This window comes from Aotus nancymaae, unplaced genomic scaffold (assembly GCF_030222135.1).
Source record: "Aotus nancymaae isolate 86718 unplaced genomic scaffold, 86718_ANA_hifiasm-v0.15.2.pri h1tg000048l, whole genome shotgun sequence".
NCBI lineage: Eukaryota > Metazoa > Chordata > Mammalia > Primates > Aotidae > Aotus > Aotus nancymaae.
The window spans coordinates 5,850,659-5,869,742 of NW_026988462.1; the positions used below are offsets into that span (position 1 = coordinate 5,850,659).

General features: G+C 39.6%; 1 protein-coding gene and 1 pseudogene across 2 annotated transcripts in view; one reads left to right on the forward strand and one right to left on the reverse strand.

Annotated features, from left to right (window-relative positions):
• The window catches only part of ABCC4 (ATP binding cassette subfamily C member 4 (PEL blood group)), a 280,167-nt gene extending 269,107 nt beyond the window's left edge, over positions 1–11,060 (forward strand). For both annotated transcript variants that reach the window (XM_021667906.2, XM_064362233.1), the window contains one exon: positions 9,239–11,060. In XM_021667906.2, coding sequence (XP_021523581.1) covers positions 9,239–9,346 — 108 coding nt within the window. In that variant the 3' untranslated portion in view covers positions 9,347–11,060. The remainder of the gene's footprint in view (positions 1–9,238) is intronic.
• Positions 11,061–11,887: 827 nt separating this feature from the next.
• On the reverse strand, positions 11,888–11,951 carry LOC135268984 (U6 spliceosomal RNA; annotated as a pseudogene).
• Between the last annotated feature and the right edge of the window lie 7,133 nt (positions 11,952–19,084).

Genomic DNA, 19,084 nt, shown 5'->3' on the forward strand with positions numbered 1-19,084 from the left:
ATTAGGAATCTTTTTTATTAATCAATGTTTATTGTAAGTATAACATACATGTAGAAAGGGACATTGGTCATAGAATTTAAAATCTTGATTACTGGTTCAGTAATCTTCCATCTAATTCAACAATATTAATGATAAGTTACATTTGTTTAGTTCTTTATAATTTATTTTACATTGTTTACATAGTTCTTGCATGTATGATTCTACTTAATCCTCATAGCAGTCTATAAGTCTGGCTGTATTGACGAGGAAGTTGGGTCATGAGTCCTCATGTGGACACAGAGCTAGTCCGTGGAGAACAGAAGGTAGCTTGCTGGGAGAGTTGTGTCCCTCTAGGTGGTGTTCTGCGTCAAGCCTGAAAACGCTGCACCATGTCTCATTTCGTATCCAAGATGCAGCTAGTCGCCCAAATTCACACAGTGGCAGCACTTCCTTCCTGGATTTTAGTCCTGCCTAACCGCTGGCTCAGGTCACCTCTTCAGAAAGACACAAGGAAATACACAGCTTGATTCTCATCCAAGTTGAATATCTTCTTGACATTTCTGCATATACTTGGTCCTCTTAGGAGAACAGGCTGTCAGAGTGTCAACCTTTTAAATGTGCAAGCATCAAATATCAAGGCATCATTCAGAACTGTAACGCCGTGAGGATTAGTCTAAATCAACAAGCTTTTCACTCTCACAGATTAGAATTCATTTGTTGGAAAAGAAAACTCAACATCTGGGAAAAGGTACTTCTAAGTCACGTATTATTGACCACGTAGTTGCTTTCCTGAAAATGCTGGTGCAGGCAAAGCTGAGTCTTTCTTTTGACTGACCTTGGCAGATGACTCAGAATGTTCAGAAAGTACTTTTCAGGTAGATAAAGCTGAGGGGTGCACTAGTTTGCTCAGGCTGCCATAGCAAAGTAGGACAGACCAGGTGCCTTAACCCACAGCAGTTTATGTTCTCACACTTCTGTGCTAGAGTCTGAGATCTGGGTGTTAGCAGGGTGGCATTCCTCTGAGATCTCTTTCCTTGGCTTGCAGATGGCTGTGTGTTCACAGTGTCTTTTCTCTGTGTATGTCTGTGTCCTAATCACCTCTTTCTCTTAAGAGCACCAGTCGTATTAGATCAGGGCCTACCCTAAAGACTTCATTTTAACTTCATTACATTTTTAAAGACTTTCCCCAAATACAGTCACATTCTGATGTACTAGGGGTTAGGACTTCAACACAGGAATTTAGGGGGATGCAAATCAGCCCATAACACAGGGTAAATGTCAATCATTGTCTTCCCTGATGAAGTAGACCTAATTGAGGTTCCCAGTGTATAACAGAGGTGCCATTTTCCACACCCATGAAATCACCAGATACAACTCAAAAGTTAGGAAATCCTGGCCGGGCGTGGTGGCTCACACCTGTACTCTCAGCACTTTGGGAAGCCAAGGCTGGAAGATCACTTCAAGTCAGGAGTTCAAGACCAGCCTGGCCAACATGTTGAAACACTGTCTCTACTAAAAATACAAAAATTAGCTGGACGTGGTGGCACATGCTTGTAATCCCAGCTAATCGGAAGGCTGAGGCTGGAGAATCGCTTGAACTGGGAATTGGAGGTTGCAGTGAGCCTAGATCGTGCCACTGCACTATAGCCTGGGTGACAGAGCCAGCTCCGTCTCAAAAAAAAAAAAAAAATATATATATATATATATATATAAAACTATATATAGTTATGAAATTCTGACACACACACACACATATATATGTGTGTGTGTGTGTCAGAATTTCATAACTAGTCTCATATATATATATAGAGAGAGAGAGAGAGAGAGAGAGAAAGAGAAAGAGAAAGAGAAAGAGAGAGTGTTTCACTCCTGTTGCCCAGACTGGAGTGCAGTGATGCAATCTCAGCTCACTGCAATCTCCATCTCCTGGTTCAAGCGATTCTCCTGCCTCAGCCTCCCCAGTAGCTGGGATTACAGGCGCCTACCACCACGCCAGGCTAATTTTTTTGTATTTTTAGTAGAGACAGGGTTTCACTATGTTGGCCAGGCTGGTCTCGAACTCCTGACCTCAGGTGATCCACCCACCTTGGCCTCCCAAAGTGCTGGGATTACAGGCATGAGCCACTGCAACTGGCCAGTTACTTCATTTTTTAATGGCAACCTAGTATTTATACTTTTTCTACTGTTTACTTTTTATTTTTCCCAATTAACTTCCAATTAAGTTAGCTATTTTTGTTTTTTTACTGGTGAATGACCTATCAGGTTTTTTTTTTACTAGTTCTTATATTCTGTTTTCCAGTTGATCAGTTTTTGCTTTTATCTTTATTACCTTCCTTTTCTGGTTTTTCTTGTTCTTTCTTCTTCTTGAATGCATTTGTATTCTTTCTTTCTTCCTTAGAATTTTAAGGCTGTGAATTCTCCTGTGCTTTAGGTTTTGATATTAGTGCTTTTATTCATAGTTTACTTTTTATTTATATTTTCTGCAATTTTGGTTTTGATTTTCCCTGGCCTAGAAATTATTGAAGAGGGAAGTTTTTAAAACGTTTTGGTGGTAGGGGTTTGTTTTTCTGTTCATTTCTTTTCTGTTTTACTCATCAGTTTCATTTTCATTGCTTGTCATCCATATCCTTTTTATCCATTTGGAATTTAATTTCTTGTGTCTTACTATAGGTAGTTTTTCTGGATGTTCTTTGGCATTGAAAAGATGTTATCTGTTTAAGGTATAGAGTTTAATAAGGTTTAACTAGTTCTACCTTGTTAATTACATTCTTATTAATCCTTATTTATATTGGTCTGTTTTCTGTGACTTGGATCTGGAGGTGAATTAGTTTAATAGTAGACATATTTCTTTTTGTAGTACCTGTCATTTTTGTTTTGGTAACTTTGATGCCATGGTTTTCAGTCCACAGATGTTCATAACTTGGGTTTCCATTATGAGTTATATTTCCTGCCATTTTAACATGCCTTTCTTTGATTCATGTAATGATTTTGGTTCTAAATCCATGCTGGTTCAAAACTAGATTGGGTCCCCTGCTTTTACTTTGTTTTCTTTATCTGATAAATATGGAATTGTCTTTGAATATCCAAAGGTGTGTCTGCTGTGTATGAAGTGGTTAGGTTTTACTCTAAGATGTAATCTTAGCCTTTGTTTTTAATAGATGATCTTAGTGCATTTACATTTATTGAGATTGTAAGTATGTTTTATCTTAGTTCTGTCATGTTATGCTTTCAGTTTTAGTATTCATTTTCTTTTTACCATTTGATTTGTGGTAGGTAATTTTTGTTTCTTTGCTTATTGTTTTGTATGTGTTCCTTTTGTTTCCTCTAAATGCTATTCCTTTATTGACTCCCCATCATAAACAATGAAAATGTAAATACGCTTCTGTCTCCACCCTACCATCAAATTTTAGCTTAGTTTTTCTTCTGTTTGCCTTCAAACCTCAAATATACTTAAGCCTCTGTTATTTGACTTTAAATAATACTTTCTTCATCTCTTATTAGCTAAAGTTTATGCTTCAGTACTTTTTAACCTCAGTCTATAACCCATTAGTGGTGCTGTGAAATCCATTTAGTACATCATGACTAGCCTGTCTTAAGATATCAAATAGAAAAGAATGGAATGGAAGAAAAGTAACAATGTATCTTTCATAGTAATGGTAATATTTTTTAAATGCTTTTCAGTATAGATACAGATAGAGATAGTGGATGTGTGCCAAGTCCCAGTGTACAGTGAAATGTGCCACCCATTATTGTGGGTGGCAGTTTAAAAAAAAAAGGTTGCAAAACAATGCTCTATACCATCTTAAAGGGAAGGGTTCCTTGGAGCTTAGGATCCCTGACTCATTGCATGTCTGAAATCTTCATTACCTCTCTGATTTAAATTTGGTGGTTATACCATGTGCACGTTTACCTATGTGACAAACCTGCACATGTATCCTGGAACTTAACATAAAAATGAAAAATTTTTTAAAAAGTGGTGGTTATAAAATTGTTGGCTCATACCTTCTTTCACTTAGTATGTTGCAGCCTTTGCTCTAAGGTTTTCTAGTGTTGTCTGTTACTATGGAGACGACTATGGCCATGTTTGACATAACTCAGCCTTTTTTCTTTTTCTGTTTTGAGGCAGGGTCTTGCTCTGTTGCCCAGGCTGGAGTGCAGTGGCACAATCATAGCTCACTGGAGCCTCAACCTTCCAGGACCAAACAATGCTCCCTTCTCAGCCTCCCTTAAAGCTGGAACTACAGGCACACATCACCATGAGCAGCTAATTTTTTTTTTTCCTCCCATAGAGACGAGGTCTCACTATGTCACCCATGCTGGTTCTTTTTTTTTTGAGACGGAGTTTCACTTTTGTTGCCCAAGCTAGAGTGCAATGGTGCAATCTTGGCTCACCGCAACCTCTGCCTACCTGGGTTCAAGCTATTCTCCTGCCTCAGCCTCCCCAGTAGCTGGGATTACAGACGTGCACCATCATGCCCAGCTAATTTTGTATTTTTAGTAGAGACAAGGTTTTCCATGTTGGTCAGGCTGGTCTCGAACTCCCAACCTCAGGTGATCCACCCAAAGTGTTGGGATTACAGGCGTGAGCCACTGCGCCTGGCCTCCCATGCTGGTCTTGAACTCCTGGGCTCAAGCTGTCCTCCCACCTCGGCCTCCCAAAGTGCTGGGATTACAGATGAGTGCCACTATGCCCAGCCAAGTCTTTTTTCTTGTATGCTAAAAGGGTCACTAGTTTTCCTAGGACATCATTGTGTAGTCTTTCAGACTTTTGATTCAAATTTTCTTTTGTTTCTGGAAGTTTAATTGAATTATATCCTTGAATTTTTTTATTTGTTTTTTTAAATTGTCTTCTTTACAAATATCTATCATGTATATGTTTTATGTCCTTTATCTGTTTTATAAAGCTATTTTCTCCTTAATCCTTTTTAGTTATCAATTTTTAGTTATTTTGTTTGCTTGCTCAGTCCTGTTCTGTTCCTCATACTGTTTTTTCACCGTTGACTAATCTTTGTGCTGCCTTCAGTAGAACTGCCATTCGTGTTTGTTTGTTTTTTTCTTTTTTTTTTTTAAGACAGAGTCTCCCTATATTGCCCAAGCTGGAGTGCAGTGGTGTGCACTCAGCTCACTGCACCCTCCACCTCCCAGGTTCAAGCAATTCTCATGCTTCACCGTCCCAAGTAGCTGGGATTACAAGTGTGCACCACCACGCCCAGCTAATTCTTGTATTTTTACTAGAGACAAGGCTTCATTATGTTGGCCAGGCTGACCTCAAACTTCTGGCTTCAAGTGATTTTCCCTTCTCAGCCTCCCAAAGTGCTGGGATTACAGGTGTGAGCCACTACACCCAGTCCATTTCTTTGATATTTTCAATTTTCTCTTCCACTTCACTTTTGACCGCTGTCAACTCATGTTTCAGCATCTTCTGTTGCTCTGCCATGTTTTTCCGTATCTCTGTTATGCACAGCCTGATCATTCTGCTCCATTTTCTTTGAATGTATTATATTCATAAATTTTATGTGATCAACATCTGTCATGTGTTTATCTTATTCCTTTTCTTACTTATTTGTGTATTTTCAGACCCTGTACTACTTGTAAAATTCTTCTTCTTATTGTTATTATTCCTACTCCTCACCTGTGAATAAAACGAACTCTTCCTAGACCAGATAGTTGCAGGATAGTTGCGGCTAGGGCCTTGTTTCTGGCTAAAGGGAATTTTCTGTGCTTAACATACAAGTACCTTATGACCCAGAGAAGGTGTATGTGTGTGTGCGTGTGTGTGTGTGAAGTTGAAAATGCATGTTTTGCTTTTCTTTCTCCTTAGTGTACAGAATTGGGCAATTGCAATCTCTCTCCTCCCAGGACCTCACCCACGTACATAGGTCAGTCAAAGATGTTTCTATACGATTCTTTATTGACATACCTTAGAGTTCCTCCAATTAATTGGAGAACTTTACTCCCCTATGACTGTCAAGGCCTGCTCTTCATAGACGTCTTCTCTGCCTTGCCACAGCCCCATTGGATCCAGTTGCATATGGCAGCCCTTGATGATATTTTACCATTCGGGCTCTCCTGATTTCAAAAAGATTTAGCTTATTTTTCACTAATCAATGTCTTTGATGTTCAGAGTGATTTCTGAAAGGAAAAGGAGAGAGAAAATTCATTACTCCATTATCTTAAAAGCAGAAGTCCTTTCTAAGTCTCCATAACTCTTTAACTTTGACAATATACATGCCATTCATGGACACCAAATTAGACCGGCTATACAAATGATGAACTTGAGGCCTTGAGAGTTACTGTGATTGAATTAGGGCCAGAGACATCAGTAAGAATGAACTGACAGGGTCTTGAGCCAGCATTCAACACATCAGATGGTGTCTCAGGAATGCGATGCCAATCAAAGCCCAGTTGCTTTCCTTTGTCCTCGCTGGGGAGCTTGTATTGCTCTGTTAATTTCAGTAAAATCTAGTTCTGTTATGGTGGCCTCGTTGATGAGCTAGAGTTTAAATACTGAACTTAGTTTCAGCCTACATTAGAGGAGCTATAATGGAGCAAACTCAAGAAAAGAAGGGAAAGGGGGACAAGGTGTCCCACACTCACTGGCCTGATACTCTTCTTGCCCCAAATGTGAACGCTTATGGCATTGTCTCCCTGAGGCTTCACAGTCCTTCTGATCTGCTACTATCCCTTTTTGACACATGAAAACACTGAAATAAAAGAAGCTGAGTAACTTTTTTTGTTTTTGTGTTTGAGACAGAGTCTCATTCTGTCACCCAGGCTGGAGTGCAGTGGCGCGATCTTGGCTCACTGCAGTCTCCGCCTCCCAGGTTCAAGTGATTCTCCTGCTTCAGGCTCCTGAGTAGCTGGGACTACAGATGTGCACCACCATGCCTGGCTAATTTTTGTATTTTTAGTAGAGATGGGGTTTCACTGTGTTGGCCAGGCTGGTCTCAAACTCCTGACCTCAAGTGATCCACCTGCCTTGGCCTCCCAAAGTGCTGGGATTACAGGCGTGAGCCACCGCACCCAACCTGAGTAATTTTTCAAAGCCACCAGTTCATAAGTGTTCATACTCTGACTTCTGTGATCTTTCCTTTCTGCCTCCCAGGATACCATATTCACTCAGTTGAAGTTGTCTCAGCCACAGTTTTGGGGTTCTATAAAGATAAAAGATACACCAGAGGGACTCCTTGAAGGCTTTGCCTTCATCCTTCAAGCCGGGCAATACTGTCATATTCTGCATACTTAGGAGATATTTCTCTGAGTAGCATTCATCATGATACCCAACACTGATGCAGCAGGTTTTCAACCTGTAGTTTGTAGCCATTAATCAGTTCCTGTGATGTCGGCTATTATCTCATGTTACAGATGAGGCAGCTGGTAGAGAGAGTGGTTAGGTAATTTTTCTATGATCAGCAATGAATCCCACGAGAGAGCTGGGACTGGACCGGCCCATCCCAGGCATAGCTTACAACAAGAGGGCTTTGCTAAAAGTTGTTCAGTAATCTCAACTCCCCTCATCGCCTGCACTGTGAAAAAAAAAAGATATTTTATCTCACCTGTGTGGTTATCCATAGTGTGTTATAAAACCTGGTAGCAGAAAAGAAAATAAAAGGTCAAATCAAAGATTATATGCACAAGAAGTATATTTTTAACTAAGTTGTTCAAACCATGAAGCTAAGACCATTTGGGTTTAAAATGGCGAATAACATTTTCTTCATAAAAAAATTAAATCAAGAGAGTTACACAGAAGGAGCCAGCCTATTTGGGGAAGGCTGTCAAGCAGTAGAAGGTGATGTGAATGTCTGTTTGTTCTTTTGGCTGGTTTTGGTTTCACTAAGGAATAGCTTTTTCAGAGTACATTAATCTATAACCACACAAAATATGGCTAACTTAAAAAAGTGGGAGAGGGAGATAGGAAATTATCCCCCGAAAAGTCTTATTTTTGAACACTTACATTATAATGGAAATAGCCTCAGATTTCATCTGGTGGCACCCCAGCATTATTGGACAATTTATATTCTCCTTAAGTGACATTTTAATATATAGTGTTTTCTATGTAATGATGTTTCTGGAGTAACGAGTATGCAAGCCATTAAAGAGAAAGAAAGTACACTTAATATGTAGGCAGGTGTCTCAGCACTTCCTTTTTTGTATGTGAAGCCCATTATCTTCAGTGATAACTTTGTTGATAGCACCCACAAATGTATTCGGAGCAAGGTTTTATAAAATAGATCCAGAATCGTATGACTAAAAGACCCAGCTGACACGTGTCAGCCTCAGATAGTTGCTACATTTTCTGTTTTAAAGACTCAAACAAAACTTTTCACATTCTTCTTTGGGGGAAAAAAAAATTACATTTGAAGTCCTTTTTCACCCAAACACATTTTGAGATAAGAGCTCACAAGTCTTGACATTATTTCATTTTGTTATGCGCATCTGTCAGGGAACCAAGATACGATACAGCTACTAAAAACTGATGATTGTGGAACAGAGAAACTTGACAGCATTTCATTTCCTTTATGTTCTGATTATACATTTATCAGAAAACCTGTATCTCTTCTAGTTCAGCTAGAAATTGGTAGAATTCAGGAACTCAAAGGCTTGGCAAAGAACTGTCCTATTATTTGGTATCATCTTACATTTTAGAGAAGTTGCTTGGTTGAGTCATTGTTAAAGCTTTTGCTTCTCTTTTCATTATTGTGGACCACTCTCCACAGACCCCATTTCTATAGGCTCTATAACTGCTTTGCCGCACAAATTAAACGCCGGGATGTTTCATACATATACTCCAGCATTTCAATGCTTGTCAATCAGAGTTTATAAAATACAGGGATTACAACTTGATATTAACATCCAAATCTATTGTGCTCATTTTATGTGTGAAAATGAGAAACCCTCATGCAGACAGACGCTAGATTTCCCAGCCTCTTTGTCACCCTGTTTTTAATTTATCTCTAGGTTTTGAGTCAGTAAAATGATTCTGCTTGTCTATTTACTACAGAGATAAAGCATATCTATGAATCAGAGTGATCAGAACTCAAATGCATCTACAGGTTGTTTGGCATTCAGCCCAGCCCTGCTGAGGGTTTTAGTGGGGCTAATTCCTCTGTACAGTATATTCATGCCTGGTCTTAAATTATGCCTCAGTGAGGGATATGATTTGCTTCTCATGAAGAAGTGGACACAGAAGTGCATTGTTTTAGGGAAGAGGACTTTACAATTTTGGAACATTCTTTTTATGCTCGTTTTTTTTTTTCAGGTATACTTCAAAAGAAATTACCCACATATCGGTCACACTGACCATATGGTCACAAACACTTCCAGTGGACAGCCCTCGACCTTAGCTATTTTTGAGACGGCACTATGAATCCAACCAAGATGTCAAGCGTGTTCCAAAAGCGTTTTCCGCTAGTTTTTGGACTATGTAAACTACATTGTACTTTTTTTTACTTTAGCAACAAATATTTATACATACAAGATGTTCATTTGAATTTTTCTCCTGACTTATCCAGTGATCTCCAGCTCTAACAAAATGGTTTATTTTTATTTAAATGTCAACCGTTGTTTTTTAAAATCCAAATCAGAGGTGTAGGCCACCAGTTAAATGCTGTCTATCAGGTTTTGTGCCTTAAGAGACTACAGAGTCACAGCTCATTTTTAAAGGAGTAGGACACAGTTGTCACAGGTTTTTGCTATTGTTGTTGTTTTTACTGCCTCCAAAATTACATGTTAATTCCCAGTTATATCAGGGATTCTATTTACTTGAAGACTGTGAAGTTGCCATTTTGTCTCATTGTTTTCTTTGACATAACTAGGATCCATTATTTCCCCTGAAGGCTTCTTGTTAGAAAATAGTACAGTTAAAATCAATAGGAATGACCAAAAACAAGTTTGCAACATTGTAGTAGGGAGAATGTACCCCGTACTCCCCTCAAAAGAAAAAAAAGGATATATGGTTAAAGGATAGAAGGACAATATTTTATCATATGCTCTGAAAGAGAAGGAAGAGAAAATACTACTTTCTCAAAATGGAAGTCCTTAAAGGTGCTTTGATACTGAAGGACACAAGTGTGACCATTAGAGCTGCATGACTCGGACATGGGAACTTGCAGTTTTAGACTCAGCAACGTGACATGTCCTAAGAAGGCCAAACCTCTAGCTGACGTTCCTGAAATACATGGCATTATTATTTTTTGGATTTCTCATTTATGGAAGGCTAACCCTCTGTTGACTGTAAGCCTTTTGGGTTAGGCTTTATTGAAATCCTTCCTAAATTGAGTGAAGAGGCTTTGCTAACGTGATGAGACAAACTGAGAATTGTTGCAAGCATTGACTCTTAATTCTGCAGTGCATTCTCAGGATGCATCCAGGGGTTCACTTTCATGAGCCTGTTCAGGTTAGTTTACTTCTGATCACTAATAGCACTGTCATTTGCCCTTTCTGTTGAATGAATCAGCAAACCACAATACTTCCTGGGACCTGTTGTACTTTATTTGAACTATGAGCCTTTAATTTTTCTGGATGGTGGTGACTGTGATGTGCTGAGTTCAGTTTACTAAAGGTTTTACTGTTATGGTTTGAAGTGAATTCTCATGACCTCTCAGTATAAGGCGTAACCTCCCTGAAATTGCATATATGTGTATAGACATGCACACATGTACATTTATGTGTATACATATATGTGCCCTTCATATAGCAAATTTTTTGATTCATCAGCAGAGAGAAACAGATGTTTTATTGAGTGAAGCCTTAAAAAGCACACACACAGCTAACTACCAAAATACATTGACTGTAGCGACTGTTGAACTCCTAGTACTTAGAAATGTGTGGTTAATGGTCTGTCCAATAAACCACACACAGTAAATGTTTATTAATGGTTCGTATTTTAGGTGACCAAAATGACAGCAGTGATCATACTGAGGTTTGTTAAAACGTTAGCTATATTTGAAATGTCTATATGTTTATTTGGTCTTTTGAGGTTAAAGACAGTCATATGAATGACCTGTTTTTGTTTTAATGTTATCATAGAATTTTTTAATGAAACCAGATTCAATTGAAATAAATGATAGTTTTCATCTCCATTCAGAGATCTTTATTTCTGTGCTTTGAGGGATTCCTGACTCATGTTCTCGCTGATGAAAGCCAGTGAGTTCTCCTGAGATTGAAAAATATGGGATCAAAGGATACCTTCTATCATCAACCGGTTCTCTTGGTGAATTAGGTGTACCAAATATTCTAAGGGGGAGATTTCAGTAGGTTTCAGACAGGTTGAAGCAGTTGCTATTTTTCTTTTTTTTGAGACAGAGTTTCGCTCTTGTTACCCAGGCTGGAGTGCAATGGCACGATCTCGGCTCACCGCAACCTCCGTCTCCTGGGTTCAGGCAATTCTCCTGCCTCAGCCTCCTGAGTAGCTGGGATTACAGGCACACGCCACCATGCCCAGCTAATTTTTTGTATTTTTAGTAGAGACGGGGTTTCACCATGTTGACCAGGATGGTCGATCTCTTGACCTCGTGATCCACCCACCTCGGCCTCCCAAAGTGCTGGGATTACAGGCGTGAGCCACCGCGCCCGGCCCTGCAGTTGCTATTTTAAGCAAGTCCATTTGCACCCTTCCAGGAAGAAAGAATATTAGCTTATGTCTCAGACTTGAGCAGTATTAAATGGTTGAGGTTTTTGTTTTTGTTTTTTAAGATGATTTTGTCCAAAACTAACAAGAAACATCTATTGCTGTTACACTTAAATCACTATTAAATAATGATTCTCAAAGTGTGGTCCCTGGACCAGCAGCATAGTGCATCACCTGGGAACTCATTAGAAATGCATGCTTTTGTGCCTCACCCCAGATCTACTGAATCAGAGACTCCAGTAGTGTGTGTTTTAACAAGCCCTAATGGTGATTTTTTTTAAGGGCCATGCTAATCTTCTCTGTATCATGCCAATTTTAGCATATGTGCTGCCAAAGTGAGCACCCTAAGTGTGATGCAGGCTGAAGTCTGAGAACAAGCACCATAAACTATAAAGAACTCTTAAAACTCATTAAGAAAAACAGAAAGCCCAATTAGAGAAATGGACAAGAGATTTGAATGGGTATTTCACAAAAGAGAATATCCAAATGGCCAATAACTGGAAAAGTGCTCACTCTTTATTAGTTACCAGGGAAATGCAAATTAAAACCACTCTGATACCACTAGACACCCAGTGGGATGTCTAAAACGTAAAAGACTGAGAACCAAGTGCCAATGAAGCAACAGGAATCCTCATGTACTGCTGTGTACGTATATTGAAAAAGCATCTTTGGAAAACAGTTTGATAGCATTTACTCAAACTGCACACCCTGTGATCCATTTGTGCCACTCCAAATGGGTACATATGTGCACCAAGACATGTTGTCAAGGATGTTCCTAGAAACATAATTCCTAATAGCCCAAACTGGAGATAATTCAAACACTCATCAACAGCAGAAAGAAAACAAATCATGAGGTGTTAAAATACTCTACAGCAATGAAAGCAATGGAACTACATGAAGAACTCATGAGTTTCACAGACATAATATTTATTCCAAAGAAGCCCGACCCAAAAGAATATTTATGATCCCATTTGTATAAAATGCAAAAACGTTACAACTGAACAAAGGAGTGCAACATCAGAACAGTTCATAACTTTGGGGAGATGGAAGGTGTTGGTAACTGGGGGAAATATAAGAAATACACATGAATCTTCTAGGATACTTAAAATGTTCTTGTTTGTTTGACTGGGTGGTGATTAGATTGTTATTCATTAACACTTTGATGTGTCATACTTCGCAATTGAGTTAACTTTTTAAAAAGTTATTCTTGGCCTTGTGTTTCCTTTAGAATCTCAGATTCAGTGCCTCAGCCTTCTAAAAGGGAATAATTTACATGTGACAAATTACTTCTGCTGAGTTCTTAAAATAAGAGCCTATGTGAACGTTGTCTTTTGTGGCCCATCGCAGCTGATGCATTTGATGGTTTTGGTACCTGAGAAGCCAAAGTCTCTATTTTCCATAACCAATTAATAAACCTCAACTTCCTCTTCAATTTTAGGATAAGTACAAAAATAAGGAACTCTGAGGTTTTTCTGGATTCTATTTTTTAACCACTTTATTGAGGTATGACTGGCATACAGAAAATTATGCATATTTCCTGTATATGCCTTGTGCTTGGAGATAAGTATCACCTATGAAACCATCACCACATTCTATGTCATAAACATATCCATCACCTCAAAGTTTCCACCTGCTCATTTTCTATTTTTTAATCTCCATTAGAGGGGATGAGGTACATAAATAAAATAACTTTAGGGAATTGGTCTCGGCAAAGAGGTATGGCTAAGACTTCAAGGACAGGGAACTTAAACATAAATAGACAAATGGGACTCTATTAAACTAAAAAGCTTCTGCACGGCAAAGGAAGCAATCAACAGAGTGAAGAGACAGCCTGTTGAATGGGAGAAAATATTTGCAAAGTATTCATCCAACAAGGGGCTAATATCTAGAATATACAAGGAACTGCAACAACTCAATAGTAAAAACCCATATAATTCCATTAAAAAGTGGGGAAACGGCATGAATAGACATTTCTCAAACGAAGACACACAAATGTCCAACAAATAAATGAAAAATGCTCGACATCACTAATCACCCAGGAAATGCAAATCAAAGCCACAATGAGATATTACCTTTCCCCAGTTAGAATGGCCATTATTAGAATGAGATAATAACAGATCCTAGTGACAATGCAGAAAAGAGGGCACTCTGATATACTGTTAGTGGGAATGTAACTTAATAGAATCCTATGGAAAACAGTATGGAGATTTTTTTTTTTTTGAGACGGAGTTTCTGTCTCCCAGGCTGTAGTGCAGTGGCATGATCTTGGCTCACTACAACCTCCGTCTCCCAGGTTGAAGTGATTCTCCTGCCTCAGCTCCCGAGTAGCTGGGATTATAGGCATCCAGCTAATTTTTGTATTTTTAGTAGAGACAGTGTTTCACCATGTTGACCAAGCTGATCTCGAACTCCTGACCTCAAGTGATTTGCCTGCCTTGACCTCCCAAAGTGCTAGGATTACAGGTGTGAGCCACCGTGCCCAGCCTAATATAGAGATTTCTAAAAAAAAAAAAAAAAAAAACCTAAAAATAGATGTACCATACAGCCAGATGTGGTGGCTCACGCCTGTAATCTGAGCACTTTGGGAGGCCAAGGCAGGAGGGTCACCTGAGGTCAGGAGTTCAAGACCAGCCTGGCCAATATGGTGAAACCCCATCCCTACTAAAAATACAAAAATTAACCAGACATGGTGGCACGTGCCTGTAATCCCAGCTACTTGGGAGGCTAAGGCAGGAAAACCACTTGAACTCAGGAGACAGAGGCTACAGTGAGCCAAGATCATGCCACTGCACTCCAGCATGGGTAACAGAGTGAGACTCCATATCAAAAAAAAAATTGATGTATCATACAAACTAGCAATCCCACTAACTGTATTTATCCAAAGGAAATCAGTATATCAAAGGGATGCCTGCACTCTTGTGTTTATCATAGCACTATTCACAATAGCAGAAATATGGCATCAACCTAAGTGTCCATCAACAGATGAAATAATTTTTTGCTAGAGGCAGCAGCTCACACCTGTAATCCCAGCACTTTGTGAGGCCAAGGCAGACAGATAACCTGAGGTTGAGAATTCGAGACCAGCCTGACCAACAAAGAGAAACCCGTCTGTACTAAAAATAGAAAATTAGCCAGGTCATACCGTAATCTCAGCTACTCGGGAAGATGAGGCAGGGGAATCTCTTGAATCTGGGAGATGGAGGTTGCAGTGAACCAATATCGCATCATGGCACTCCAGCCTGGGCAACAAGAGTGAAACTCTGTTGAAAGGAAAAGAGAGATAAATAGTATATTTATGGACTATATTATTCCCTAAATACAGATTGAAAAACAAATCGTTTTTCTCAAAAACTATAATAAACTCATGGTTTAGTTTCCACAAAATATAGGTGTTTTAATGGACACGTTGATCCTTATCAAATGGAAGTTTTCAACCCAGAGGGTAACTGCATTCACATACAGAGTCCTTGTTTCCACTATTTTATATTCTATGTCAGGATTTAGAAATAAGTGTTACGATTCTGCAGAAGCTGGGTGGGGGTTGGGAAGAAATACTTCTTAGGAGGATAACTAACAATTTTCAAGTAAAAATTCTCCCCAAGCCCTAGAAGCTTCTTTGATCTGTGCTGCAGTTTGATTATCTGGGATGGAGTTTGGTGTTCCGGGTGTTTATTACAGAGTTATCCTTGGGATTAATCCTTGTGGAATCAAGAGGGAAGAAGTAGGATTGGGCAGAGGGAGAAATCAAACTGGAGTTAGCCAAAGAGACCAGCGTACCCCACCGGGAACCCTGGAGCTAAAATGGTCCGTGACGTTCGTCCTGTGTGCCAAAGGCCAGGGCTTTCTCCCTCCACCTTGATTAGTCATTGTATGTGGGCTGTCCCCAGAAGGGCTGACAGCAGAAAGTTGCCCACCAACTTCCAGTACCTGGGACAAGTCCTTGAAGGGGGTTATGGGTGGCATCACAGTATATATTACAGCTCTGGAGGGAGATTATTAGGGTGTTCAGTGGCAGAAGACTCCTGGTAATTGGCATTTAAGTCAAAATTAAATGCCAGCTGACAAGAGATGGCTGATTAAGTGATTGTCTTCAAGAACTTGTGATCTGAAAAAGAAAAGAGAAGGTCCATGTAGGGGAAATATCCTGGTTGTCCTTATTCTCTAAAATCAGCAATGTTCATTTATTCTAAGAAGTGATCTTAAGAGCAGTCTTCAGATTGGTTAACGCCTAAGTATGTCTGTAATACCCTGAGCACCCCTCATTACAGTGAATCATAGATGGGGTCTGCAGTATACAGGACCCAGCTTGGAAGGACCCAGCACTTGGTTTAATGCCCTGTTTTTGCCATCTAGATGTTCTAAATTTTTAAACAAAGGGCCCTGCTTTTTCATTTTGCACTGGGGCCTGTAAATTACACATGCTGCCCTGAGTATTTGTGGTTCTATTTCTTCTCTAAACCATGAGCTTCTGAGGACTTGGACCATGCCCTGTTCAATTTTTAAATCTGCATCTTCTAGCACAATGTCTATCACATCGTGGGTAATCATAAATGTTTGAGTGAATTGATAATGACTAGGAAGAAGCCTTCCTTTAAACTATAATTCTGAGAGTTTAAGGGGTACCCTGGGGTAGTAGAAAGATCCCTAGTTTTGGGGTCAGTCACATACATCTGGCTGCCAATTCTGTCTCTGCTACTCCCTAGCAATGTTGGGTGACCAGAGAATATGCTGTCTGATGTGGGACACTTTTGAGAATGAAAAGAAAGCACTAACCAGCCAAGGTGGCAGGGCAATAAATTGGGACTGTCCTTGACAAGTTGGGATACGGCCACCCTACAGCCATGTAGCCTTGGTTACATGCTTGGGTAAGTTTCTGTCTCTATGAACCTCAACTGCTTCATCTGTAAAATGGATGTAGTTCCTGAACTTGCACAGTTGCTTTGGTTGGGATGATTGGTGGACCAAGAACATCCAACAGAGCAGAAAGGTCAGGACCCAGAGGATAATGCATTGAGTCTGGATAGTAAGAAGGTTCCCCTCTTCCACCACAAGAGGAGGGTAAGATAAATGTGGATGAAGGTCGGTTTGTAAACTGTAGAAGGTGTATTTCAGGAGGTCCTCTTCAGCATGGCCTAGACTGAACTGTTCTTACTTTACATAGAGTTAAAATGAAACAAGCACACACGAGAAGGAGCCCAAGCTCTGCAGTCAGCCTTGCTGGGTCCAGATGCTGGCTCCTCTGTGCAGTGGCTGGCTGGGTTTGAATCCACGTTCTACTACCTGTTAATTGTTGGCCCTTGGGCTGGGAAGCACACTATGCTTCCATTTCTTTTTCTGTAAAATTGAGATTGGAGTACTTTCCTCAGAGGGCTGTTGGGAAGATGAAATATGAAAGATGTACTCTACCACAGTGACACTCAAAGCATCGTCTGTGGGCTAGTACCAGGCCAAGAACTGTTCAGCACCTCAGTCCACAATAAGTACAGGAATTTCAGGAAAGCGGTTAGAAACATTTATAGGCTATTGACTTTGCCAGGACATCCAAACTCATGACTTGGGGACTCCCTGTGGAGCAGGCAGGGGTTTGTTGAACTTGGATAATGAGGCATGTATGGTGTGAGTGACACATTAGCCATGCACAGTAGAACCACTTGTTAGTTTGCAATGGGTTGAAAATTTAAAATAATTAAATAAAACCTATTCTTAACCCCAGATAATTGAGAAGCACCATTTTAGAACAATGCCTGTTGTGCAATTAACTTTCAATAAACACAATCCTCTTTATTAATCAGGGAAAAATCATACTGTGACTTATATGTTTAAAAGGCTACATAGGCTTTCAAAAATCTCTACTATACATCAGCAATATTTTTAAATAGCATTAAAAGCTAAAATCCTGTTTAATGTTAAATGTAAAATAAAATGCCTGGCTAATTTTATTTTTAAATTTTTTATGGAGACAGAAAATGTTAATTAGGGATGTGTAAAGTCTGAAAGTATTTTAAAAACAAAATGATGCTATGCATATGTTTATAGCAACTCTATTCTTGAATTAACAGCGTGATCTTGATGCTGAAGGCGGTAGCTGGGGACACATGAGGCCACTTGTTAAAGTGGGGAACGGGGTGATGTACAGGCTGTTGACTTTCCTTTAAAAACAAAGAATGTGGGTTAACTGAGGTTTTGCTTTTTAAATTTAATGTTCTAAGGAAAATAACCTCATCTTTTCAATATTAAAGCAGCAGTGTGGGTTGAAAGCTGAGTGAAACATGTTTATTTGAATTTAGAACTAAAAAATAATAAAAGAATAACATATCCTGGCCCTAAAAGACCTTCGCTTATATTCCAGGTTAATCTAACTTATCATCTAACTTATCACAGGGGTCAACATTGGGATTATTTGGTTTTTCAAGGAGAACCGAGATAAAAACTTAGATAAACCACAAATACTTTACAGAAAGCTTACATTGGAAAGTTCTGGCTAAATTCAGTATTTTGCTCAGCAACCATGCTCATAAAAGTAGCCAACTCACAATTACCCATAGCAAAGATGGAAGCCTTTGGTATTGCAAAACGACGTTTGATCCAAAAGTTACTGACATTTGATTTTGGAGGGCATTACGAAAAACCTTTTGAAAATAAAATTTTGCAGACTACTTGAAGATTGAAATGAGTCACGGCTGGGTGCGGTGGCTCACGCCTGTAATCCCAGCACTTTGGGAGGCCGAGGCAAGCAAATCACCTGAGATCAGAAGTTTGAGACCAGCCTGGCCAATATGGTGAAACCCCATCTCTACTAAGAATACAAAACTTAGCCAGGTGTGGTAGCACACACCTGTAATCCCAGCTACTACTCCAGAGACTCAGGTGGGAGAATCGCTTAAACCCAGGAGACAGAGGTTGCAGTGAGCCAAGACCACGCCACTATGCTCTAGCCTGGGAGACCGAGAGAGACTCGGTCTCAAAAAAATAAAATAAATAAAATGAGTATGAGACAGAGTTTATATCACATTATTTTCAGTAAAAAGAGTCAGCAGAGGATTGGGGTGTTTGTTTTGTTTTTCAAAACAAGGTCTCACTCTCTCGTCCAGGCTGGAATGCAGTGGCACAATCATGGCTTACTGCAGCCTCAACCTCCTGGGCTCAAGTGATCCTCCCACCTCTGCCTCCTGAGTAGCTAGGACTACAGGCACAAACTACCATGCCTGGCTAATTTTACTTTTAAATTTTTTTGTGGAGACAGGGTCTCAGTATGTTGCCCAGCTTGTCTCAAACTCCTGGGATCAAGCAATCCTCCCCCTTCAGCCTCCCAAAGTGCTAAGATTACAGGCATGCAACCACGCCTGGCCCAGATTGAGGATTTTTAAATTCCATTTTATGACAGAATTAATTAAAAATAACCCATGAGTTCATACTGATTCTAATGAGATAGATAGATAAGATAGATGATAGCTATTTGGTAGATAGGTAGATATG